This window comes from Cricetulus griseus, chromosome 2 (genome assembly GCF_003668045.3).
Source record: "Cricetulus griseus strain 17A/GY chromosome 2, alternate assembly CriGri-PICRH-1.0, whole genome shotgun sequence".
NCBI classification, from domain to species: Eukaryota; Metazoa; Chordata; class Mammalia; order Rodentia; family Cricetidae; genus Cricetulus; species Cricetulus griseus.
Window position 1 is genome coordinate 18,621,095 of NC_048595.1, and position 26,731 is coordinate 18,647,825.

A 26,731-nucleotide genomic window follows, 5' to 3' on the forward strand; every position below is an offset into this window, starting at 1 on the left:
GATTGGATCCTCTTTTCAGAGGACGGCTGCAGGAATCCTTTCAAGAACACAGCGCCTCCGCTCAGACTGTGACAGGGAAGCATCCTGAGTGTGTCCTGAGTAATTCAGTCTTGCGGGAGTGGGGGAGCACCGCTGGTCCTTATTAGGAACCTGTAGGGGCCGCCACGCATCATCCATCACCTCAGACCTAGAAAAATGAAAAGCAAGCCTGCCCAGGCAGCCTGATGGATGCAGACACCAGGAGTGCTTATGGGGGGCAACTCCCCAGCTTCAGAATGAATGAGTCCAGGACCCAGTCATTTTTATGGCATTTGTAAGGCTGAGTCATGCTGTCTACTGCTGTAGAACCCCCTCCCAGTGTGATCGGATAACCTTCTCGGTGGGTTTGGCAAGCCTTTCTAGCCGAGACCAGCAGGCTATACTGGTGAGGGTGCTGCAGGGGGAGGAGGGGCGAGGGTGGGGAGGACTAGGGGGCAGAGGGAGATTTCTTAGGCTGCAGATGAAGAAACAGGCTTATCTTTTTAGTGTTCACTGGGGGCTCAGCCCAGCTGTCATCTTAGAGGCCATTCATGGCCACCTGACCCCTCAGCTGCCTTCACCCCTTCCCCTGCTGGGTTTTTCTTCATACTATTCGGCCCTGGTTGAATTTCTCATGCTGGTTGCTTTCTGTCTGCTCACACGGGGATGGATGTGTGAGTCGTGAGTCACAGGGTGCCATGCAGTCTCGCGGTGCTCAGGGCATGTTCTCTGAGGGGATGAGGTGGAAATAGGGACAGGAAGAGGCAAAGGTTGCAGTCAGGCGAACCTGGGTTCAAAGCTTCCACGTTGGCTGTGTGTCCCTCATTTTGGACGTGGGCTTTGTACCTCCTCCCTGGAGTGACTGGCCCGATTTCCTGCCTCATTATTCTTCTTTGACTAGAATATTTTTATTTAGACCAGAATGGGGTCCCTAACATCCCATGAATGCTGGGTTGTTAGGCCTCTTGTTTTAGGGAAGGTCTCACTCTGGCTTTGCTGACTCGGAACATTCTGTGTGGACCAGTTTGCTTCAGAACTCACAGAGATCCACCTGCCTCTGCCCTCTGTGTGCTGGGATTAAAGGTATATGCCACCATGTCCCACTCAGTCCTCCTTTAGTTCAGAGACAGGGCCTCTTAGAAGAATCCTCACTAAAACCCTTAGTCTAAGGGAAAGGTCCAGGAAACACACCGTTCTAGGTATTCCTATGAGGGTTCCCTTCCCAAAGCCAGTTTCTAGGCAGGTGACAACTAATAAGCAATACCCCTGTCCTCCTGAAGCCTCCGTTCCCATCTGTGGCGTGGGGCTTCCTATGAAGCCTACAGGTCACCAGGTGACACAGTGTCACCAAGATACTTCAAACTGAGAGCCGGAACCTAGCTCTTTGTGCTCAGCCAGGGTCCATCCACCACTGACTCTGGTGTTTTCCTGGCTTTTACTCAAACTGGCCTCTTGACTGTGTGTGTGTGTGTGTGTGTGTGTGTGTGTGTTGTGTATACATGTTCACATGAGTGTGTGTGTGTGTGCATGTGTATGCAGAGGTCAAAGATTGATAATTGGGTGTTGTTGTCAATCATTTTCCACTTTAGTTTTGGGACAGTTTTGAACCTGGAGCTCACTGATTCAGCTAGACTAGAGTCATCTCCACAGCCTGGTTTCTAGGCTCTTTCAGCTCAGACAAATGAGCAACCTCTTCAGAGGCTCCAGGTCCTGCTTTGCAAAAGCAGGCGGCCCCTGCCTTCCACCCAGACATTAACATTCAAGAAACAGGAAGGGCAACATCTTGTTTTCACAGGGAACAGAAATCAGGATGGGCCACTTGGCCCCGGCCACTGGGGTGGCAGCCAGCCCTCATCCCGACTCTCTGAGTTGCCACATGCTGTCTAAAGGTGCCGGGCTGATGTTTTGTTGGCTCATTCATTAGCCAGTTGGAGCATCCTGGTGAGATGAAGGGACACAGCCTTTCAAATCAGCCAGACCCAGGCTTCACACTGCTTTTGCCACCTGCCAGCCACGCAGCCCCTAATGTCATTGGGAAGAGGAGACTAATCACACCCCTGCAAATAGCTGGGTGGGAAGCAGTTTGCTCTCATGGATAAGAGTGCAAGCGCTGGAGCTCTCCACTAACACCATTGCCTGGCCCAGCTGCTGTCTGTTCTGTGGCTGTGAGCATGTGCCCTGGGGCTCCACTGTTTCTGTTAAGACAAGGGTAGAGGGGCTTGGGAGATGGTTCAGTTGGTAAAATGCTGTGCAATCATAAGGATCTGAGATAGATAACTAGAACCCATGTCAAAAGCCAGGTATACACGGAAGAGTGATATCCACCGATGTATATTTACCACAAATGAACCATGATCTCCTTGTCACAATGCAGTGGATAAAAATTAAAACTAAACTCAAAACAAACTAAAAAAAAAAAGCCAGGTAGAGCCGGTCGTGGTGGCGCACACCTTTATTTCCAGCTCTCAGGAGGCAGAAGCAGGCAGACCTACATAACGGGTTCCAGGACAGCCAGGGCTATGTAGAAAGACCCTGTCTCAGAAACACACACACACACACACACACACACACACACACACACACACACAGAGAGAGAGAGAGAGAGAGAGAGAGAGAGAGAGAGAGAGAGGAGAGAGAGAGGAGAGAGAGAGGTGAAAATGATACAGCAGCTGGCAGACGTTGGCATGGGAGTAAACGTTTATGAAGAACTGGCCCAGTGTCATGTTTAAGTGGCCAGAGACTTCCATTGCTGAATGACTGAGGCACTGATGAGCCATCATCTGGACTGGTGTGCTATGTTGATTCCTCTTTGGGAGGCTGTGCCAGGTGTTGAAAATGCAGAGGTGACCAGGTCACACATTCAAGGGAAGCATAGACAGACACAAATGGTATTTCTATCTAGTGGAGAAATTAACAGCTGCCAAGATGGCCTGCAATGGCAGGAGCCCTGAGTCCAAACATTGGACACCCTGTGCAGAAAGTGCCACCATGGAGGGGAAGTGGGAGGCACTGCCTGGCTTGGCCTGCTCATTCAGTTTTTTGTTTTTTGTTTTTTGTTTTTTGTTTTTTGTTTTTGTTTTTGTTTTTATTGTTTTGTTGTTGTTGTTGTTGTTTGCCAGATGCAAAGGTCTCAAGGTAGTGTGTGATGCTTGGGTGACAGGTCTTCCAAACTCAGTGACTTGGTGTACACATTTGTTCTCTCCAGTTCTGAAGTCTGAAGTCTCAGATGGGTCTCACTGGGCTAAGAATCACAGCGTTGGCTGGGCTGCATTCATTCTGTTCTAGGAGAGTGAATCAGGCAGGGCTCTCCGGGGAATTAGAGCAACGGAGTAAAGAGAAATGAACCAGGTTCTGTAGTACAGGCCTGTGGTGTGGTTGCAGCTAACACACCCGTAGTTTAATGCCCAGTTGGTCAGGAGTATTGCTTGAGCCAGCCAGGAAAACCAAAATACCTTATTCCAAAAACAAAATGAAGGGATAAAAAGCAAAAATGAAAGAAGAAAAGTAAGACTATATAAAAGATGGATGAATGGATGGATAGAAGGATGGATGGATGGATGGATGGGTGGGTGGATGGAAGGATGGACATATAGAAGGATGGATAGAAGGATGGAAGGAAGGAAGGATGGATGGACAGATAGAAGGATGGATAGAAGGATGGATGGAAGGAAGGATGGATGGATGGAAGGATGGATGGGTGGATGGAAGGATGGACAGATAGAAGAATGGATGGAAGGAAGGATGGATGGATGGAAGGATGGATGGACAGATAGAAGGATGGATGGAAGGAAAGATGGATGGATGGAAGGATGGATGGGTGGATGGAAGGATGGACAGATAGAAGGATGGATGGAAGGAAAGATGGATGGATGGAAGGATGGATGGATGGATGGATGGGTAGATGGTGGATGAAAGAGGTGGGGCTGCAACTCAGTACAGGGCCATGGCTTGAGAGCCGGGGAGGGGGTTGTCATCTGTGTGAAGGAACAGATGTGGGTCTCAGAGGCCAAAGGCCAGAGCACCCAGAGCTCTGATGTCCAAAGGCCAGACAAGGGTCTCTTCTGTAGCCCAGAAGAGAGGGAACATACCCCTTTGCTTGGTTGGTTCCTCTGTGCTTGGCTGGCTCCCATGAACACTGAGCAGGGCCTGCCTTCTAACTCAGCCCACTGACTCAAGTCAGTCTCTCCCATAAGCATCCTTAGACACTAAAAGCCATGCTGCCACAGCCACCGGAGCTTCCCTCGGCCCTGTCAGGTTGGCACCTGAAGTCAACTGTCCTGGGAAGAAGCCCTTCTGTAGGCGGGTCTGCATTCCTTTGTTTCTTGCCCCTTCCTATCCTCAACCACGGCATGGCCTGCAGAGGCCTTTAGTGCCCACCACTGTGGCTCTGACACCGTTGCCCAGATCCTAGCAATCATGGTGACTTGTCCAGATAATCAGGCTCATCTCCCAGGTTCAAGCTCAGCTGGTTAACAGTCTAGATCCACCGGAAGCATTAATACCATCTTGGCCCTGTGATATCTCCGACTCACAGGTGCCGCTCTGGGACGACTGTGCTACTTGGGGTTGGGTGTGTCTGAGGCCAGCTCAAAGGTTCTTGTGACTGAAGCATGGTGAGCAGAGATGGAGTTCAGGGAAAAGTCAGAGAGGCAGGAGTTGATCACAGGAGGTTTGTGAGTCAGGGGAGAGCCACTCGTGCACAGGGAGGGTGTGGGACAGGTGAGTGAGAGGTGCCCTCAGGCTTGATGGCTGTGAGGTGTGGATAAAAGGAGACTTGGGAGGTTCTGGCCAAAGCTACCTGCAGGATGGCGGTCGGGTGCTATTTCCTGAGAAGGGAGGGCACTGGCTCTGCCGCCCAGGATGTGGCAGCTTTTGATGACACTTTCTAGGGGTTCTTGAGTATTTGCTGGGGTGACTGTGGACAGCACAGGTTGCTAAAAGAGACAGGTGAGTTTTGTGGGCTTGAAGCTTGCTGTGACCCTCAGGGTATTGCCTCAGTTTCCTTCTCTGATAGTGAGCACGATGGTGGGCTAATCTCATGAGATCTGCAAGAAGGGGAATTACCGTGTGTGTGTGTGTGTGTGTGTGTGTGTGTGTGTGTGTGTGTGTGTGTGTGTGTGTGTGTGTGTGTGTGTGTCTCCTATGTTGTTACTTGCCTGAGACATTGAATGTATGTATTCATGCAGAGCCTATAGGTGCAAGGGCCAGTGGTGAGCAGGGGAGCCCACACCCATGCTCTGGTGGGGAACTAGATGTAAACTAGCAAGTCACAATGAGCGTGAGCTTTTATCCTAATTAGTCTACACAATGGGGAGGCTGGTCCTGATGCGGAATGCCAGCAAGGATTCGGTAACAAGTGACAACTAAACCAAGTGTGGAGGTACACACCTGTAATCTCAGCATTTGGGAAGAAGGAGGAGAAGCCATGGCCATCCTCAACTACACTGTGACATCGTGAGTTCCGGGCCACCCTGACCTACATGAAACCACGCTCCCCACCCAAACGTCCCAAACGCACCGAGAGCTACGAACAGTGGGATTCGAAAAGCAGTGAAGAGGGAGGGGCGCACCTGGGGAGTGAAGATCACCTGCAAAGGTCCTGTGGCAGGGGGGCCGGAGCCGGCAGAACCACTAAGGGAGAACTGGCTGGAGACTCGAGTGGGTGGGACTTGGGCTTGAGGGCTTCATTAAGGAGTTTGCTCTTTCTGTCTGATGAAAGTGTTTTAAGTGTGTTGGGGTAGCAGCGTGGCGCTGGGAATAAATTTGCATTTCAAATAACTGCTTGGGCTCCAGTGTGGAGAATGGCTTTGGAGGCCTGTGGAGGGGCTCATTGGGGATTCTGATGCTGCCTGTGGGTGGGGAGATACTTAGTGGATAATTAACAGGATGTAATCTCCTGCCACCACTTCTTATTGGGCACCTTCTCTACACTAGCCGCCATGCTACACATTACCAGTGTTGTTGTCTTTCTCTGTCAGGTGATTGCAAGAGTCAACTATTCCTGTTCCATCTTAGATGAGAAAGCTGAGGCTCAGAGAGGTTGAGACACCACAGCAAGGGCACACAGCCAATAGAGGCAGAGCTTGAGAGTAGCCTGTGGGCTTCTGCAGGTCTGGGGTGCTGTCTAGGGTGCCCCAGTTCATGATGTGTCCAGGCCACACTTGGGATGGCAAGGAGTTCTGTTCTCTAAGACCACACTTAGCCATGGTGCCTGAACTGCCAGCCATGAGTTCCAGAGGCTCTGGTCCAGGTCCCTGAGGGCAGTAGGTGGGGCTTGATTGGCCACAGGCAGGTCCATCATAGTCACTACTTGCCATTTCCTGTCTCTGCCCCTGAGCAGTCAAGCAAGCCTGTGCGTGAGAAGTGGACATCACCTCCCTGTCCCTTCCCCAGGGGCAGCTCTACAAAACAGAGCCGAGGTCGTGTGCCAGCTCCCCTGTTGCACTCACAGCCTGGCTAGGTGGAAGACAACAGGTACAAGCCAGGAATGGTGGCTCATGTCTATAATCTCAGGACTTGGGAGGCTGAGGCAGGAGGATAGCTGCAAGTTTGAGACCAGTCTGAGTGACATAGTAGGTTTTAAGTTAGCTAGGGCTACAGAATAAAACCCTGTATGAAAAAAAGGAAAGGCAGAGAGAGAGAGAGAGAGAGAGAGAGAGAGAGAGAGAGAGAGAGAGCAGAGAAGAAAAAGAGGGCTAGAGAGATGGCTCAGTGGGTAGAGGCTTGCTGCCGGTAGTGATGATTTAAGTTCAATGCCTGAGACCCACATAATGGAAGGCGAGAACTGACTTCTGCAAGTTGTTCTTTGACTTCTAAATGTATGTCAGGATACATTTGTGCCCCGATCTGCACATATACATAATATAATTTATAAATAAATAATTATTTAACAGAAAATGAGCCAGCAGGAATGGCTGCTGGGTGTCTAGCCAGCAGCTGGCTCCTTAAACTGCACAAAAGTGGGGAGAAGCCACACACCGCCCACGGCTCCAATCTGTGCATGCAGTCATTGGATCCCAGTGTCATTAGAGACCAAACCCTTTCCCATCTGGCCCTACAGATGGGACTGGTGTCACTGCAGGGTGGTGCCAGTAAGGTGTCCAGTCAGGATGCCCGTTGTGGTCTTGAATGACTGGGAAACCCATTCCCTTTCTTAGCTTGGGAGGAAGCAGCTATGCTGGGCCTGGCCAGGTGAGGCTATGTGCACGTGTGTGCGGGTGCCTGTGCCCGTGTGTGCCATCCATCTTTTTTTCTTTAAGACAGGGTCTTACTGTAATGGAAGTCACCAGTTGGGACAAGCTGGCTGGCCTGTGAGCTCCAAGGCTCCATTTCTCTCTGCCTCCCCAGTACTGCATTGTCACCATGTCTGGGGGACAGAACGTAGGTCCTTAAGCTTTCAGGACAAGCACTTTACAGACAGAGTCATCCCCCTAGTCTGAGTGGATCCTAGAGAGTACACATCACCCTGGCTTGGTGCTTGCTCACTTCTTATCTAATGGTCCATGTAACTTTCTGTCCCAAGCATGGTGTTTCTTTCCTCTTCAGAAGCCATCATTGGGACTGTGTCCCCTTGCTTATAGGCTTCTTTTCTGTGGTGTGGGTTGTTCCCAGGACCTCAGTGGTGTGGGCATCCATGCCTGGGAAGACAGTGGAACCGTTTTTTCTGCAGGAGAAAGTCTCAGTGATGCTGGGAGCCTGCTCCCCACCAGTGTCATTCATGTGGTGGCCTTGAGTCATGGCCGTTTGATCAGGTGGATGGGAACTTGTGTTGGTGGACAAAGAGATAGAGGCATCTTGGGGTCTGACTCTTGTTCTCTTGTGGCTGTGGTGGCGCATTGCTCTCCACCCTCGAGGGCTCAGGTGAAGAGAAGGCTCTGGGGTCTGTTGATATGTAGTCTCTGGGTGGAAATGAGGCTTCTAGAGGCTTGTGGGAGCCACGCTCTGTCTAGCATGTGCATGTACATGTGTGTGACTGCACACACACACACATGCACAAATGGTGATTGCCTATCCTTGACTCTGGCGTGAACATCTGCTGTATCCCAGGCTGCCTCAACCCCAGCCATTTGTCTCGTCTTAACCTTTATGTCCTGGCTGGGGCAGGTCATTTCTCCGACACTCACATAGTTTTTATGAAATTGGGACATTGGGAATAGATTGTGTCTTGGGCCATGTGTTAGTTATGGTTTCTATTGCTGTGATAAAATACCATGACCAAAAGCAACTTGGGAAAGAATGGGCTTATTTCTGTTTACAACTCTCAGGCCCCACTCCTTCACTGAAGGAAGTCAGGACGGGAACCCGGAGGAGGAGCTGATGCAGAGGACATGGAGGAGAGCTGCTTACAGGCTGTTCCCCATGCCTTGCTCAGCCTGCTTTCTTCAAGCATGCAGGGCCTCCAACCTAGGGGTAGCCCCACCCACAATGGGCTGGACTGGGCCCACCCACATCAATCTCTAAGGAAATCACAGCCTTGTCTAGAGGCCAAGTTGGTGGGGGCATTTTCTCAAATGGTTTTCTCTCTTCTCAAATGTCCCTGTGTCAAGTTGACACACAGACTCAGCAGAACAGGCTCTGAGGTTCTGTTTGGTCCTGGGCTCCTCTTTGTGTTGCTCCTCCTGTTGGACAATGCTCAGCTTTGGACACCGTTCTTTCCTAGCAAACCATTTGCCTCCATCTGCCCCTTGTATTGCCTTTTGGCCCAGGACATCGTGCTATTTCTTCTGTTTTTCATGTTAACAACCTTTGTTTCTCATATTGCAAATATTTCCAGATACCATTGTGGAAATTCAAAAAAATATAGAATAATACAAATAAAAACCACCAAACACGTCACTCTGAGATGTAACTGCTGTCAATATTTTGCTGTTTTTCAAGTTCTTTAATATATACATACATTGTGGATTTCATGACATAAAATTTTATATCTTGCTTTTCCACTTAATGGATATAATATATATGTATATATATATTGGATATTATATATATACATATGTGTATATATGGCAGATATAATATTTATACATATATACACATATAAAATAAACATACATACATATACATATATACATATATACATATATACATATACATATACATATACATATACATATATATATATATATATATATATATATATCATTCCTTGCCTGGCACTAAAGATTTGAAAATATATTTTTAAATATTTGTATACTATTTTGCATCTCAGCCTTTTTTTAAAGGCCCTCGCATAACTACTTTTGAAAGCACTGGTCCTGTCGTGTCTGATGCCATGTCTAAGTCAGGGAAGCAGTGGCCACTCAGTAGGTTTACCTTTTGCTTTGGGGCAGAGAAGGGAAGATGAGACGTGGAAGTAGGACCTTGGTCTCATTCTGTAGCCCAGGGCCTCCCATGACCCTTTCAGCATCCCTACATTTGAGCTGGTCTTCTGTGTTACAGTCTTGAATTGCAGGGATACCTCTGCCTCCACCTCATGAGTGTTGGCATCATGAGTGTGAGCCACAGCATCTGGCTAGGGCAAGTTTTACACAATATTGAGTAAATAAACTATTTGCTTTATAGTCTTGTGTGTGTGTGTGTGTGTGTGTGTGTGTGTGTGTGTGTGTATTAATACCCACTGAGGTCAGAGATGTCAGATTCCCTGGAGCCACAATCATAGTAGTTGTGAGCTGCCCAACTTGGAGGTTAGAAACTGAGCTTGGGTTTTCAGCAACAGCCATTTCTCTGGCCCCTCCATCTAAGTTTTGGAGACGGGGGTCTCTCACTGAACCTGAAATCTGCTGTTTGGGTCAGCGTGGCTGATCAATGAGGCCCCAAGGCTCTGCCTAGTGCTGGGGTTATATGCCTGCACCACTGGGCCCAGCTTTTTCTGTGGATGCTGAGTGATGAACTCAAGTCCTCATTCTTGTTCAGTAAGCACTTTACCCACCTCCCCCAGAGCCATTGCTCCAGCCTCCTCTGTTGTCATCTTCAAACCCCACACACAATACCAATAACTTCTCGTTTGTATAGAATGAGGCTCTGGGCGAAGGAAAGTCTTTGAAATAGTTTGTGTACAAAGATTCTCACCATATCATTACTTTTCAAACTAGAAATCGCATGAATGTCTATGGTTGGGCAGGAAGATGAAGTAAGAGTTGATGGATCTGCTCCGGGCTTTTACGTAGCTATTAAAAGTTATGTTTAGGAAGTGTCTGTCATAACACTAAGTGTGTTTGTGTCATATTCATAGGGAGCAACAAGATACAGGGTAGGAGTGTGGTCAGATTGAATGATGGGTAATTGTTTTCCTTCTGTCTGCTTTTCGACACTAAATCTGTGTTACACCGCCTCCCCACCCTCCCACCCCGAGTCTCTCCCTGGTTTTTGTTTTCGGTGTGTGTCTCTGTGTGTGTTGTACTAGAACTCTCTCTGTAGACTCAGTAGACCTCAAACTCAGAGATCCACCTGCCGCTGCCTCCCAAGTGCTGACCACTTGGCATGTGTTCTTTGTCTATATTAACTACAAACAGGTGCATAGATAGGCATCAACCTTATTTTTTAAATTATGTGTAAAATGCCAGGCCTTCTCTGTGCTGCTATAACAAAATGTCTGAAGTGGATACTTTAAGGAGATCAATTTGGCTCGAGGTTGTGGAGTCCAGCAGCGCGTCATGCTACACTCCCCATCGCTGAGCCACGTCATGGTAAAGGCGCAGAAAGAGGAAATGGATGCGGAGCAAGACAAGAATCTGAACCCACTCTAAAATAATTCTCCTCCTTAGAAGCCAATTCCATCCAGTGTGACCCAACCCCCTCCAACAAGACCTCCATTAATCCTTTCCCAATGTCATGCCCCAGAGAGCTGGTCACCTCTACTTGGCCCCCTTGGCTCAGGGGTGCCACACCTTACAGTTCCGTTACCCTGGGGCCAAACCACATCCAACCCATAGCAAGAGATGAGTGCTGGAGGGGACGATGAGGGCCCAGAGTGGGCCCAGAGGGAGGGGCAGCCTAGAAGTGGCACCCAGTGAAACTTCTGGAAAGTGTTCGGAACTGTAAAAGGAGCCTCTAATTAAAAAAGAAAACCCACTAAGGATGGGAAGTCCATGTGAACATGGGGTCTCACTCTAAAAGGAGCAGCCCCGTCTCTGGTTCCCACTCTGTTTGCTGGGCTCTGTCTTCTCTAGGACAGGCTGTGTTTGGTGACGAGCCCACCAGGCTGGGGAGGCCCTGGGGTGGGAAGACCTGCAGGGTGGCTGACAAGGGCGGTGTTCTACACTGAATTCTACCATGTTGGGAAATAGAAATCTGCAGGACAGACATTTGAGTAAAGATGGCATTGACCTTTGGCAAGGTTTTCTAATGCATTCACCCTCCCACCCTCCCTCCCTCCCTCCCTCCTCTTTTTCCCTCTCTCTCTCTCTCTCTCTCTCTCTCTCTCTCTCTCTCTCTCCTCTTTCTTATGTGTAAATGTACTTGGTAGTTTTCTGGGCCATTTGAGATTATGTTGCAGACATAATGTCCCCAAATACTTATCTGTGTATTTTCAGCAAGATCAGACCCCTCCCACAGGAAGAAAGCCCCTTAGAACCGGAAGTTGCCCCCCACCCCAGAGGTGCTCTCTGGTCCTGAGGCTGCCATTCAAATCTGTCAGCTGTCTCAATAGCATCCTTTGCCTCAGTAGTGATAGTCATTGCCAGTTGCATTTTACTCCAGATGCAGCAGGTCCTTCCTTGTGGGTGTTTTTTGACTTTTCTTTCTCTTTCTGTTGGGTTGGTGTGTTGCATCCTTAGGGTTTGAGGAAGGCAAAAGGATCCCTGGGGCTTGTTGGCCAGCCAGCCTAGCCACACTGGTGAGCTCAGTAAAGAGACCCTGTCTCAGAGAACACTGTGGGAAGACACTGTTGACTTCTGACCCCCAACCTTCAGCTCCATTGGCAGTCTCCTCCCCTTTCCCTTCCATAGCCTCTAGAAACTAGCACCCCACTGGGTCTCTAGGGTTTCTTTCTAGACATCACTCTTAATTAGAATCATACATTAAGTGGCATTTTTTTAAAGATTTTATTTATTATGTATACAATGCTTTGCCGGAAGAGGGCACCAGATCACATTATAGATGATTGTGAGCCACCATGTGGTTGCTGGGAATTGAACTCAGGACCTCTGGAAGAGCAGTCAGTGATCTTAACCTCTGAGCCATCTCTCCAGCCCCTTAGGTGGCATTTTTGGGCCTGGATCTTTCCCTTAATGTATGGTTTTAAGCCTCATTAGTATTGCTGCATCTCTTCCTTTCTATGGCCACTCAGTATTCTTTTGGATGGATATACCACATATTCACCAGTCAATGGGCATTTGGTTTATTCCCCTTTTGGGCAATTTGAAATAGCGCTGCCACGAGCATTTGTGCCCAAGTCTCTATGTAGATATGTGTGATCTAATTTCATTTGGTTATTATGGTAATCACAGCAACTTGGGGAGGAAAGAGTTTATTTGACTTACACTTCCAGGTCATAGCCTGCCAATAAGCGGAACAGGGGCAGGAACGAAGCAGAAGCCATGGAGACTGCTGCTCACTGGCTCACTCCTTGGTACCATGCTCAGCTAGCTTATTACACAGCCCCGGCCCACCTGCCTAGGGATGGTGTTGCCCACAGTGGGCTGGACTTTCCCACCTCCATGAAGATTATTCTTACAGTCACAGACATGGCCACACCCAGTGGCCATTGGGACTCCCTCAGTAGACTTTAGCTGCATCCAGGTGACAGCTCACACTGACTGGGACATTATGTTTTAATTCCGGGTGTGTGTCAGGGGTCCTCAGGACTTCTCCTAGATTCAGTGGTTCTGTAGGAGGTCTTGCTGCAGGACTCAGTGCTCCGTCTCACTCACAAGCGTGGTTTACTGAGGCAAGAGGCGTGCACCAAAATTAACCGAGGAGTAAACACAGGGGCAGCAGTGCAGGGGGGCAACAGGTGCAGGTTTCTAGGGTCCCCTCCCAGTGAGGCTGCACAGGATGTACCTGCAGCTTGAGATTGCGACTCTTTAGAGACTGGTCATGTCAGGACCCTCTGCCTAACTTGTACTGAAATCCTGGGCGGGCCCCAGGCAGAAAAGCAGGTGTTTGTGTGCTTTCGCATGGTCTTGGTTCAGTGGGCCTCCTTATCAGTCATCCAGTGGTGGAACACTCAGGAAATTCACCTTTCCAGAGGCTGGCCGAAGCCCAACCTCAAAAGCAAACCTTTCTGAGGATGAACCTTTTGGGCCTCCTGGGCTGACTCTTTTGTACAGCCATTTTACCTGGGATTAGACTCAATGGAATACTAACTCCCTTAGTTTTTATTGTCAGCATAACCAAGAGTCACCTAGCAAGAGTATCTCGGTGGTGGGCTTGCCTGTGGTCATGTCTGTGGGAATTTCTTTTGATTGTCGATTGATGTGGTAGGGCCCAGCCCACTGTGGGCAGCGCCACTCCTAGGCAGAGGCGGTCCTGAATTATATAAGAAAGCTGGCTGAGCTGGAACCAACGTGAGCGAGTGAACCGGTGACGGCATGTCTCATGGGTTCTGTTCCAGGTTCCTGCCTCAACTTCTCTCCACGAAAGACTGTGATGTGGACTGTAAGACGAACAAACACTTTCCTCCCCAGGCTGCTTTTGATCAGAGTGTTTATCACAACAGAAAAAGAAACTAGAACACTCCCCGTGGAAACTTTTCCTGCTGAACCCCCCAGAGCTACTGTGCACAGCCACCCGGCATTGCTGAGGACTTCCGTCTCCCTGCATCCCTGACGGTGACTTTACAGTCATCTTTCTGCATATAGCCATCCTAATGGGACTAACAGGGCCTTACGTTAGTGATTCGTAAGCATTCAGAACAAAAAGGAATGATCAGAGGCAGCCAAAATGAGTTCTCCAAGAACAATCCCGCCAGCCTAAACCTCTTATTTTCCTTAGGGGAGCAAAAGTATTTGGTCTGTGCTGCCTGTACTGGGCCAATGTCTGTATTTCAGCCTTCCTCAGTCTTTTCATACAAAAGTAGAGAGATGGATTTTTGCTGACAGCCTGATGAGCTCTTGGCTAGTGGTTGGTGAGTGGCACCAGATCCAAGAGTTAGGCCTCTGGTAGACTCCTCCTCCTCAGCCCAGCCTTCTACACTTACGCCCCAAATCTGGGTTGCACAAGATGTCAGCCCATCTAGTCCGAGTCCTCGAATTGCTCAAAGCAGACATCGAGTTTCATCCTCAGATCTGGATCCACAAAAATCTGAGTAACGTGGGATGGCAGACAGCCCAGTGGCACAGAAGTCACCAGGAAGAAAGGGCAGATCCACAGCCGCAGGGTGGCTGAGGCGGGTTGATCCTGTTCCTACACTTTACCCAAATGAGGACATTAAGTGGTGGGTTACCCCGGGAGCACGTAGCGCAGGAAGTTGTGTAGTCACAGAGGGTGCCGTGGCTGATCACGGGGTCCGGAGGTTATTGACAGAGCAGGGCTGTTGAGCTAGGGTGACATGAGAGCTGGGTCCCCAAAGTGAACATGTGTGTGGTGTGGAAGCTACTTCTTCCCTCTGTAAACTAGGGGAGAATAGATTTGATGGGTTCAGGAAGGACTTGTGACATCCTGCAGTTGACATTCTGAGCTGCCCAGTAAGGTGAGCACTTCCCATCACTGGGCGTATCCATATCCCGGGAGAGATAGCTTAATGTTCCACTCAGGAACATGGGCGAGACAGGAGGGAGCCTGAGGGACCTTCGAGGCTTTTAGGACCTTAGGTCACATTGCTACTGTTCATACCTTTGGACAAATCTCGTCATGTGCCCCTTGTATCCCTACACGTCTGTCTAAGCACTTGGGGCCCAGTAGGCTCCTCTGAAGACTGTCACTGAGCAGCGCTTATTCAGTGGCTGGGTCCCATCTGTGTCCCACATAAGGCATCCTGGCCATGGGTCCAGTTTTCCTGATTGTCTTTTTCATTCATTGATCGAGCAGATATTCAACATGAGCCAGTGCCTAGACAGCGGTGGGTGTGCAACACTAATAGGGTGTGAGAGACTAAATCAAAGGCAGCAGGGAAAACAGCTTGACCCCAGACACCCAGATACCTGTTGTCTTGGTTGGTTTTTGAGCCAGGTTCTCACGCAGCCCAGACTGGTCTCGAACACACTATGTAACCGAGATGATCTTGGCTGAAACATGAGCTGACTCAGGCAGGGCTGGAACTGCCTGCACAGGCATCCTTCAGCTGGGACCTGAAGATGATGAACAGCTGGCAGGGGAGAGGGCGGGGCTGTGAGAACATTACCTCCACGGCACAGCTCAAACTGCAGCCCACGCCCAGGCCTTGCTGGGTGTGTGCACGCTCATCTGATACCCAAGCACCTGGGCCTGGGGGCAGCACACATGCACTTGAGGGTTTGCACATAGAGGCAGTTGTGATGTCTTCCCAGACCAGCCCCAGATGACACAGGGGTCATTCGTGCCTTTGGCTACCTCTGTCATGTTCCACCTATGTGGCTGTCTATGAGAACAGACAGGCCACAGCCCAAAGGGGACAGCTCTGGTGAGACTGGGTAGACACCTGTGATCCCCATAACGCCTCCTGAACACTCACTTCTAAGTAGGGGTGGTTTCAGTGGGGTGCAGCAGCCTGCACACCTCTGTTTCAGCCTTTCCATGGTTTGTGTGCTGAGATCTTGCTGCTGCCTACCCCACTGCTAACTGCAGTGGCGGGGGTGGGGGGTTTCACAGAAGAGAGGGAGGGAGGACTCTATTCTCCCTCCGCACGCATACCCAGCAATTATTCTCTGCTATTGCCAATTCGAGATAAGTAGAAAATAACAGAGGAATAGAGGCAGGCCTCCAGGCCTGTGCTGAGTTCTTGCCATGCACTGCCATGACATTGGCATGGGCCGTGGGAGCAGGGAGCCCCACAATGGCTGTCTATGATAGGGCCTGCTGCCTTGGCTTGTTCCAGTCTGGTTAGCTGTGCAGCCCCAATCACTTTTCATCCTGGAGCCTCAGTTTCACCTATTTTCGACATGGGGATGTGGTGCTAGAGCACCCTGCCATTCCTCTAGAGTCCAGCCCACACTTGTGTGAGGTCCCTCCTCTGTGGATTTTGGTCACAGCAGCAATGATTACCAGAAGAAATAGCTTTTAAGCCTGGGGAGCATGGTGAATGCAGCACGGCTTGCTGCAGAGACAGGTACTGCAGCAGGAAACACGGGGCAGCGTAAATCAAGCCTGGCAGTGTTCGGAAATACTGAGAAATGGCAACCAATAAGTACAAGTTGAAGGGCTTCGGATGCAGGGCGACATGAGACCCTGCCTCAAAGAACAAGCAAACATACTCTATAGATCAAATAGCTTTAATTTTAAAAATCCTAAATGAAAGCCAGATGTGGTGTCACACACCTTTAATCCCAGCATCCGGGAGGCAGAGATAGAGGCAGAGGCAGAGGCAGAGGCAGGTGGATCTCTGTGAATTCAAGGCCAGCCTGGTCTATTTAGCAAGTTTGAGGCCAGACAGAGCCATACAGTGAGGCTCTGTCTCGAAATAAGTAAATAAATACCAAAAGACAAAACCCACCCAGCTGAGGGGCTGGAGAGGTGGTTCAGCAGTTAGGAGCATTGATTGCTCTTCCAGAGGACCTGGGTTCAGTTCCCAATACCTACATGGCAGCTGTAACTCCAGTTACCACCTGTAACTTATTCCAGGGGATCTGTTGCCTTTCTAGCCTCTGCAGGCACCAGGTATGTACTTGTTACATGTATGCAGGTAAAATACCATACATAAAATAAAAATAAATATACTTTTAAGCCGGGTGGTGGTGGCACACGCTTTTAGTCCCAGCACTCGGGAGGCAGAGACAGGAGGATCTCTATGAGTTCGAGACCAGCCAAGTCTACAAGAGCTAGTTCTAGGACAGCCTCCAAAGCCACAGAGAAAACCCTGTCTTGAAAAATCAAAAGAGAAAAAAGGGGGGGGGGCTTTTAAAGAAACCCAAAAATGATCCAAACTCTGGAATTTTGGGAGAGACAACATGACTTCACAAATGAAGACTTCCACACTTGGCTTCATGTAACAGGTCATGTTCAAAACACAAATGCAGTAAAATTACATTTAGGCCACATGCCTTAGGTATATAGGAGGAACACAAATTTCCTGTTTAGACTTGGATCCCTCTCCAAGATATTTCATTATGTGTATGCAGATATTTGAAATACTGAGAAAAAACCCCTGAAATCCAGAATGCTCTGGCTTCAAGCATTTTCGGTAAAGGAAGCTCACCTGTGTGATACAGGTGGTCCTCTGTGTGGCCCAGGGACCAGCCACAGCATGTATGAACTGATAAGGGCAAGTCCATGCCTTGCACCAGACCTGCATGGTCAGAAGCCTGGGACCAGCCTCACCCGTCTGGGCTCACAGCTCTGGCTGGCACTGAGAACTGACAGATAGGGTGGGGAGTAGAAGGGGTTAGGAGATCCATACAGAGACTCTGAAGGCCAAGAAGGGAGTCTAGTGTTTGCCAGTCCCTCCCACTGGAGGCAGGCATTTCTGCTTCCTTTTTCCGTTGTGGCTGGGCAGGCGTCCCCGAGCCTTGTTAAAGCAGACTTCTCACAAAGAGTGGCATACCAGCTGGGGGTGGTGGCAGAGGTGGGGTTAGAACTCAAGGCCCAAGTTCTGTCTTCTGCACCAGCTGCTTCCGCAAGTACCTGCACCTCCTGCAAATCCTGCCTTGTGCTCCATTCCACTGTCACCCCAGAGCTCATCCCCACCCTCCTCAGCCTTCCTCCTGCACCCTACCATACAAAGTGAAAGGATGCTGGGCAGTGGTGGCTCTCTGTGAGTTTGAGGCCAGCCACCAGGTCTACAGAGTGAGTTCCAGGACAGCCAGGGCGGTTAGACGGAGAAACCCTGTCTTGAAAAACCAAAAACCAAAGCCAAAAATCAAACAAACAAACAAAGCTGAAAGGGCACAGCGTAAAAGCAAATGAGGGAGACTCAGGATGAGGGAGCAGGGTGGGCACAGATTGTCACTTTGTGTCCCTCAGCCTCCAGGGCTAAGTGCATCTAGGGAACCAGGATCAACACTCCCGTGGGGCTGGCAAAGCTTTCATGTTGAGACTCTTGCACATAGTGAGTGGCAACCCGCAGGCACTCTGAGAGTGTATACTGTGTCCTGGGCTGGGTTCTGTCAGGGAAACTGAGGCAAGGCAAGTATAGTGTCTGGTTTCAAGGAGCTCCTGGTCCACAGCCATAAAAATCACAAATAACAGCTAAGGTCCAAGGGAGCCCATGATGTCTGGGGTGGGTCAGCACAGTCTATAGAGACTCGTTTGTCTTTAGGGGACAGACCCGACACTCTGAACCAGAGGGTGTGGACTCCATACCCAGCCCTCTCGATAACCCTCGGGGGCAGTTTGGTCAGGTCACCCCCATTCTGACCCAGCTTCTTATGTATAGACGGTGACAATACTTTGTTAGGGGGAAGGAGGAGAGGGGAGGTCATCTGGTAAATTGAGACAGGCACTCTCCCTGTGAGTAAATGAGTTCTTTCTCTTCCCTTGAGAGGATTACTTTAAACCAGGGCAGGGCAGGGCAGGCTGCATGGAAGAGGTGGCCTTGGCCTTCCTTTGATTTTTTTTTTCTTCTGCAGTACTGTGGATCAAAAGGAGGTCCTAAAATACCATGGGCAGGCCTCCCACCGCTGAGCCACACTCCCTGCCTAGGAGGTGGTTTAGGTGGGAAACCCCTGGGTGATGTCCAGTGTGTGGAGTGACTGGAGGGAGTGGCTTTCCAGGCAGCTCTGATTGGGAATGAAATCCAGCTGAGACCTTGCAGAGGGTGTGGTGGGCACCATTGGCCACCAGCATCGTCTCACCAGGGTCTGGTCCCCTGCTCTTTCCCGCAGATGATGCGGTTTGCGTGGCAGAATTACCGCCGTTATGCGATGGGCAAGAATGAGCTCCGGCCACTCACAAAGGACGGCTACGAGGGCAACATGTTCGGTGAGTTGACACAGACCCTGGGGCATCCAGTGCAGCGTCACTTTGGTCTGCCCTTTTCTGGCTCGACTCAGAGGACCCAAGTGCTTCTGTCCACTCCGACAACCTTACATCCCAGCAGTAGAGCTTGGGAAGGTGAGGATGGTGAGAGACAGGGTCTGGAGACGAGACCACGAAAGATTTGGTAAATCCACTTTACTGGAGGGTAGCGGTAAGGTGGCATTGTCCTCAAAGAGACCAAACGTGTATAAAAGAGACTGGGTTTGGGCTGCCTTTAGATAAAATTCCAGGGTGTCGCTCACGTTGCCTGGTGACAGCAGATTGGCCACGTGCCCTTGTTTTTCTCCTGCAGCCTCCGGCTGTGTCACCTCCCTCTTACAGCATTCTCTGGACCTAGAGCCCCTTTGTGTACCTCCTAAAGTCTGCAAGACCAGCATCCTAGTTCAGATGTCACTCTAGAGAGAAGATTTTTCTGGACAGCCTGGCCATCCCCTTCCTTTAGGGAAGGATGCTATGCTGGACCAGATAAGGGCAGCACCATACTCCTAGTCCTCACTCCAGAGGATTACTGTAGGGGACAGTTAGCCATGCCTGTTAGGTGAGGTCAGGGTGACACGGCATGGGCTCTTAAGGGACCGCAGAGCGCATGGAAGCTTCCTCTCCCTCCCCTTCTCCCTGGCCTCCCTGCTCAGCTGCCCCTGGCACGCTCTGGCTTGCGTTTGGCTGGTATTTATCTGAATAAAGGTATCTTGAACCTACAAGCTCTCCCATCAGAATACAGGTTGCTGGAGTTGGGTCCAGAAAAGCAGGCCTGAGCTGGAACTTCCCAGAGAAACCCGTGAGTGGACGTCCCAGTGTCAGGGTTGGTGTTTAAAACGAGACCCAGACCCACACCCTCCTCCCGCAGTCAGTGCTGGAGTCTCTCTGCCTGTCCAAATGAGTCACCCGTGCGGCAGGAGCAAGGGACATGGATTTGAACAGCCTTATACATTTGTGAATGTAGGAGGAAAAGGGCTCCAAAAATTACAAAGTGGGCAAAATAAATGAACAGATGAAAGTTGATCTGTCTTGTAAATGTAGCTGCTGTTGACATCTTTGTTCATGTCCTACCGATTTTCCCTCCCGTGCATTTACTCTTGTATATACAGTTTTGACTCTGTGGGAGGAATTCAGGGTAAATTGTTTTTCTATAAATGAGAAAGAATGTGTGTTGGTTGCTTTTCTCCTTTCTATGACCAGATACCTGACAAAAATCAACCTAAGGAAAAGAGAGTTTATATGGCTCACAGTTTAAAGGCTTACAGTCCGTCACGTGGAGAAGGTGTGGGGACAGGAGAGTGAGGTGGCTGTTGTCATCGAGAGAGAGCAGACAGAGATGGATTTGGTGCTCAGCTTTTAAGTTCAGTCTGTGCCCTGAGTTACACCCAGAGTCTCGTTGTGATTTTAAATCCAGTCAGGTTGACAGTGAAGAATAACTATCACAGAGTATTTGTATTAATTTTTAAAAAATATTTGAGCCAGGTGTGGTGGTATATACTTTCAGTCCCAGCACTTGGGAGGCAGAGGCAGGTAGATCACCGAGTTTGAGGCCAGCCTGCTCTACAGAGTGAGTTTTAGGACAGCCAGGACTACACAGAAAGACCCCTTCTCAAAAAGCAAAGCAATGAGAGTGATAATAATAAATATTTGAGGTAGTTCTCATTATATTGCCCAGTCTGATGTTGAACTCCTGGGCTCAAACAGTCCTCTTGCCTCAGCTTCCGAAGTGGCTGGAGCGATAATCTGCCCATCTCCTGTGAAATGACTTTAGTGGTTTAAGTCGTCCCCTTTTCTTCTCTGTAAAGGAGAACTGGTGTTGACAGTGGGGTGTTCATGTTTGAAACTGCTCAGTATAGACCCAGCTTATTCCTTAGGTTTTACAGGAAGCACTTCTAGGATGGGTTGGGTTAAGCCCAGCTCTATTTGGTACCGTTCCCAGGCCCAGGATTTATTTATTTATTTATTTATTTATTTATTTATTTATTTATTTATTTATTTATGTTTTTTGAGACAGGGTTTCTCTATGTAGCTCCGGCTGTCCTGGAACTCACTCTGTAGACCAGACTGTTCTGGAACTCACAGAGATCCATCTGCCTTTGCCTCCTGAGTGCTGGGGTTAAAGCATGCACCACCACTATGAGGTTCAGAGCCTAGGATTTAAATCACAGCCCTTAGGGCCTTTATCAAGTGAGGGAGAGGACCGGGTGCCTGGAAGGATGGAAAGAACAGATCCCTTGAGTTAGAAGACTTGGGTGCAAATCCTCCCTCTGTCCTTAGCTATGTGGCTGTACCCAAGTCACTCAACCTCTCTGGGCTCCAGATGGTGCAGCTTTTGTCCTGGGGTTTCTGTGAGGATATCCATGGGAGCGCGTGTTAGGAATGAGGAATGATTTCTACTGAAGCCAATGAGAGCAGCCATCGCCCCCAGGAAGTCTGGGATGCGTTCTGACTCCTAGAACCCATTGTCAAGTTCCTACAGTAAGCATGCACTCCTGGCAGTAAGCATGCACTCCCAGGATGCCCCAAGGCCTGGGGAAGGGAGGGAGAGGTGTGGGGCCAGCAGACAGGAAGGCTGCTTTGATCCATTTGCTCTTTCACTCTCCACACTGTTGGGTGCTGGGCCTGGGGTCAGCTGCCAGGAACTCTAGGGTTGAATACACAGTGAAATCTTCAGCAGGCCATCCAGACTCACACTAGCTCCCCTTTCCTGGCACTCTCTGGGACCTGTCCAGGGTCTTCAGAAAGGGTCTGGTAGAGGTGACCATTAGACAATGCTATAAATAATCCTTAGTAGCATGACCTTCTAGAGTCAGACAGTCCTAGGTTCAAATTTGGGCTTCCCTGCTTCCTTGTTGAGTGATCTTGGGCTAGTGTTTTTCTCTGTAGCTATTCCTGGGAGCTGGAGCCACTGGTAGCACTGAGCGCAGCCTGGGCCTGCCTGTCTCAGAGCCCCTGTCAGTGGCGACAGTTCTCAGAATTCTGAGTCTGTGAGAGCACGCCCAGAAGACAGGATCCCAGAGGTAGGAGCAGCTGTGCTGGCCTGAACTCAGCACTGTACCACACTCCTGCTTCTTTCCTGGACCCAGTGGGGGCTGTTGGGTGGTCTCTGCTGTCACCAATGACCTCAAGGAGGCTGAGCCCTATAGATGCAGGATGCCCTGGGGTAGGCATGAATAGGCAAACCCATCCTGCCCTGCTGGCTGAGTGAGACTCACAGGGAGGTCCTGCCCAGTGTCCCCTGTATGCAGTGCTCAGATGGAATGGGCTCCCACAGCCTAGTCCTGGGAGCTGCACTGGGTGCCTGCACATGGGGAAGGTCCTGAGGTCACACCGGCGCCTCCCTTTGCCAAGGTCTACAGGAGCTGTGGTGACAACAGTCACTGTCTTGATCCTGGTCTCTCTGGTCTCCCTGTGTGGCCTCTCACCATGCCATCCACCCCATGCTGCCCCATCCTTCCTGAAAGCTGTTCTTACTCTGAGGGCACATCCTCCTGCTGAGGCCAGTTTTTGTGAACTGGGCATTTCACTGCCTCAGTAGCTTGTTCTCGTCCACATCCGACTCAGCAGGCCCAGTCGGAAGACACTCCTAAGGCCACCGGAGAAGACAGCCCACTCTTGGGGTGCCACTCAGACCAGAGGACTTGCCTTTTCCCTCCTCCACAAGTTTGCCATATGGGACACTTACTGTCCAGCTGGGTGGCAGAGGGGCATGGACTTCAGGTCCAGATAAGCTTGCTTGGCTCTATGCAGAGTGGGCAGGGGCTCAATTTCCTGGGCTTGTGGTGATTATGACTGTTTTATATTTTGTGTGTGTAAGAGGTGGAGGTCAGAGGAGTCTTCTACAGTGTGGGTCCTGGAGCTTAAATACCCATTGTCAGGCTTGTCGATAGGTGCCTTCGCCCAGTGAGCCATTTTGCCGGCCCTGCCTCTGGCAATTAATAGGAAGACGTGCACAGGACCCAGCCCTGAGCACCAAGGAGGCAGTCAGTAGCTCTTACTGCTCCTGTCACAGAGGCTAGTCCTCAGACTGGGACAGTATGGGCTACAATGGTAGAAGAGCCAGCCACAGATTGGTAGTCACCATATCGTAAAGTAAGTGGCTTGGCACACAGAGGCCAGCCACTAATACCCACTGCTAGAACTTGGGGGACTGGGAAGTTCACTGAGGGGCCTGGACTCCACAGCCAGAGGGCAGGGATTTAATGCCATTCTGCTGTTCCCAGCTGTGTGATCTCGGGCAAGTTTAACTTCTCTGGGCCTGTTCGCCCAGCTGCACAGTGACACAGGGGCAGTGCTTCCTTCCCAGGATTGTCTTTAGAGGAAGTGGTCAGCACACACAGACCGATGCACGCGTATAGCACACAGGCGGCACTCTGCAGACTTCCGGTGCTGCGACCTGGCACAGGCAGAGCCCTGAGATCAAACTTCTGCTCCCCCGTTGTGGGGGAATGTCCAAGTTCCCTGGACCCACTTAAAGCCACAGGGCTGTCCTCTGCCTGTCCCCATTGTCCCTGCTAGGAATGCACCTCTTGACCCCTCCTTTGAGCAGCACCCTAGAATCTTGTAACAGGAAAACAGCAAGAAATAAACCAGCCTCTGCCAGCAGAAGGGTTCAAGGTGTCCAGGGAAAGTGGTAGGCAGCCACTTTATTTGTATTCTATGTCAGCCAGTGGTGACCGCCCATCTCTCTGTCAGTGCAGTGAGGACTTGGCCCCTTCCTGACGGAACTGTCATAGGGCAGAGTCTTGTTGCCACCGGAGGGCCCCTTGATAGTGTGGCTGTTCCTTTTTGGTGTTTTGTTTTGGATTTGTTTTTCCGAGGTAGAGTTTCTCTGTGGCTTTGAGGCTGTCCTGGAACTCGCTCTGTAGACCAGGCTGGTCTCAAACTCACAGAGACCCGCCTGCCTCTGCCTCCCGAGTGCTGGGAGTAAAGGCGAGCACCACCACACTCGGCTTGTTCCTCTGTTTTAGAGTTGGGAAAGCTGAGGCTCAGAGAGGGGAGAAGCGACTTGGTGGAAATGATAATTCACATTTACCCCAGTGACTCGAATCCCTGGCCGCTGCACTTCGCAGTACCTATCAGATTAGCCAGATTGTCACACGTGACCTGCCACTGTGGCCCGGTCACCTCCAAAGGTGGATACTCTCAGAACTTCAGAGCAGCAACTGTCTTTCAGGAGGTGTGGGATTTGGGGTTCAAGAGTCCACCCCCACCCCCCCACACACATATATCACTCCAGACACCATAGCTGCATTTTCTAGTGGACTCATCACATCCCTTGTAAGCTGTCATTTCCCCACTGTAGCCCCATTTCACAGGCAAGAGAAGAGAGCTAGAAATCTCCAGAACTTGTAGTAGCTGAATCCCAGGTGGAGCGTGGGCTCTGAAGCCCAAGCAGTAAGCTACCTTGCTGCCCCGTCCTGCAGCGAGCGCAGTGTAGGGAGTGGGTCAGAAAGCTCGTCTCAGGGTTGGAGTGATGTGTCTTCTGGCTCACCTTCCCCTGTGCACCACAGCTAGGGTCCACATAACCTGCCTCTCAGCATCATTACTGGACATGAGCCAAGCTTTGGGGGCTCAAAGGACATGTCTTCCACCTAGAAAATCTGCCCAGCAACGTTAGGTACACCTGCTTGCAGCCACGCCATTGGATGTCCGAGCTGAGCTGCAAGGGGCAGGAATTTGAGAGTCAAACCAGCCTGGGTTTGAATCCTGGGTCGGCCACCTACTCATCCTCTGACATAGAGTTTCTTTCTTGACCTCTCTGCACTCACTTTCTCCATCTGCACAATGGGGACAGCAACAGTTTCCTCCAATGTAAGATTTAAATCAACTGCTGTGTGTTAAACACCTGGCACAACACCTGCCTACGTGAATTCATCAAATGGAAGCCACTGTCAGCATTCTACTTGCTAATTAATAATAATGACTCTAATTCTAATCCAGGAAAGCAGTGTCTGGCACACAGCAGGCTCTCGATGTATTGTAGAAAGAATGAGCAGCCACGGTCTCTGCTTGGGCCATTTCCCTTTTGTTCCCAGCCTGGCTCGGCTGTGCTCTGCATCTCTCATCCCCTCCAGTGGCCTTGACCTCCTGCCATGAAGTGCACTCAGACTCAGCAGAGACCTGGAAAAGTAGCTGTCCTGCTTGGTCAGCAAATGTGGTTCCCTGAATCTTCACTGTGAAGGTTGGAGGTGTTTGTGTGGCCAAAAGTGATGTTCCCCAGCTCTAAGCCAAGCCTCAGGGTGATTGTGGAAGCCCAAAATTGGATTCTGTCTCTGCCTATGGATTCCCCGATAGAACTGCCAACCCAGTCCCCATCACAGGGATGATTTATAGCCATGGGTGAGTTAAGAGGCAAAATGAACATGGTGTGATTTTCGGATCACGGGCTGGCAGTGTTCGGCCTTGGCAGACAGAAAAATCATCTTTGCCTTGTAAACGGAGCAAATAGGATGCTGAGGAGCAAATAAATCCAGACCCCTCGGTGTCAGTTTTACAGTTGCTGTAGGGTATGTGACTTAGCAGTGCCACCTGCTCTCGGGTCACCCTCTCCTACACAGATGCACACACTGGTACACATGCCATTCTTCCAGGTCTGTTTCAGATGAGAGAGCTCTTCCCCCACGGGGCTCCCTTTCAGGAAGTCGGCATTGGCAGCCAGGTGAAGCATGCCCCATATCTCCCAGGATCTCTATCATGCCCCTTAGTTTGTTTCTGGGAAGTAGCGGTTTGGATCGCAGACACTCACCTGAGTCCCATCCCTGCCATTCACCAGCTGAGTGACACTAAGCAGGTTGCAGATTTCTCTGGCACTTAGTTTCGTTCTGTGTGAGGCTACAGGGGGTGGAGACACAGAATGGCACCAAACATTTAAGTGTTTTTTTTGTTTTTGTTTTTGTTTTTTTTTCTGGTCTGGGGAGATGGCTTGGTCAGTAAAGGGCATAACGACTCAAGTTTGAGTGCCAGAGCTGAGTAAAAATGCTGGGCAAGGGGGTGCATGTCCCAGGGGCACAGAGCCAGGCAGATCCGGGGAAGACGTGTCACTGGACAGCTAGCCTAGTCTATTTGGCAAGGTCCAGGCCAGTGAGACCCTGTCTCAGAAATGCATACTAATACATCTAAGAATATTTTCCTTCCTTATACATATACATTCTGTTCCTGATGACTTTTTTCAAGGATTACATTTATTTATTCACACATGTGGTTGGTTGTTTGTAAGTGAATTCATGCCTGGTACATATGTGGAGGTCGGAGAGCAAATTTCAGGAATCTGTTCTCTCCTTCCACCATGTGGGTTCCAGGGATTAACCTGACATCACTGGGCTTGGTGGCAAGTTCCTCTACCTGCTGAGCCGTCTTGCCAGCCCCCAGCACCTCTATCGTCTTTTTGGTTAAGTAATAAATAGCGTTTCAAGTTGTCTGGTGAAAATACTGTTTCTGTTTCATGAGCTGTTTTTCTAGAGGTTTTCTTCTGGGGAAGAAAAACCATCTATAGTTCCTGGAACATCCCTGTCAGGCTGGGCAGCTGGCTGATTCTGGCAAGCTGGACACCCATTCCTGACTGGGGCTGGAGTTTGCTTTGAGAAATGACTGTCATCAACTTTGCAAGTGGCAACACTGTAGTTCCTTGGACAGAATAGGTCAGGCTCTGGGGCAGCCACCACCCTCCCAGGAAGTCACATGCTTT

At 50.0% G+C, this 26,731-nt stretch overlaps 1 protein-coding gene across 1 annotated transcript in view; it reads left to right on the plus strand.

The window, feature by feature from the left end:
- The window catches only part of Man1c1 (mannosidase alpha class 1C member 1), a 140,404-nt gene that overhangs the window by 39,885 nt on the left and 73,788 nt on the right, over nucleotides 1-26,731 (plus strand). The window contains exon 2 of the mRNA XM_027399656.2: nucleotides 18,912-19,008. Within this exon, the coding sequence (XP_027255457.1) occupies nucleotides 18,912-19,008 (97 nt within the window). The remainder of the gene's footprint in view (nucleotides 1-18,911; nucleotides 19,009-26,731) is intronic.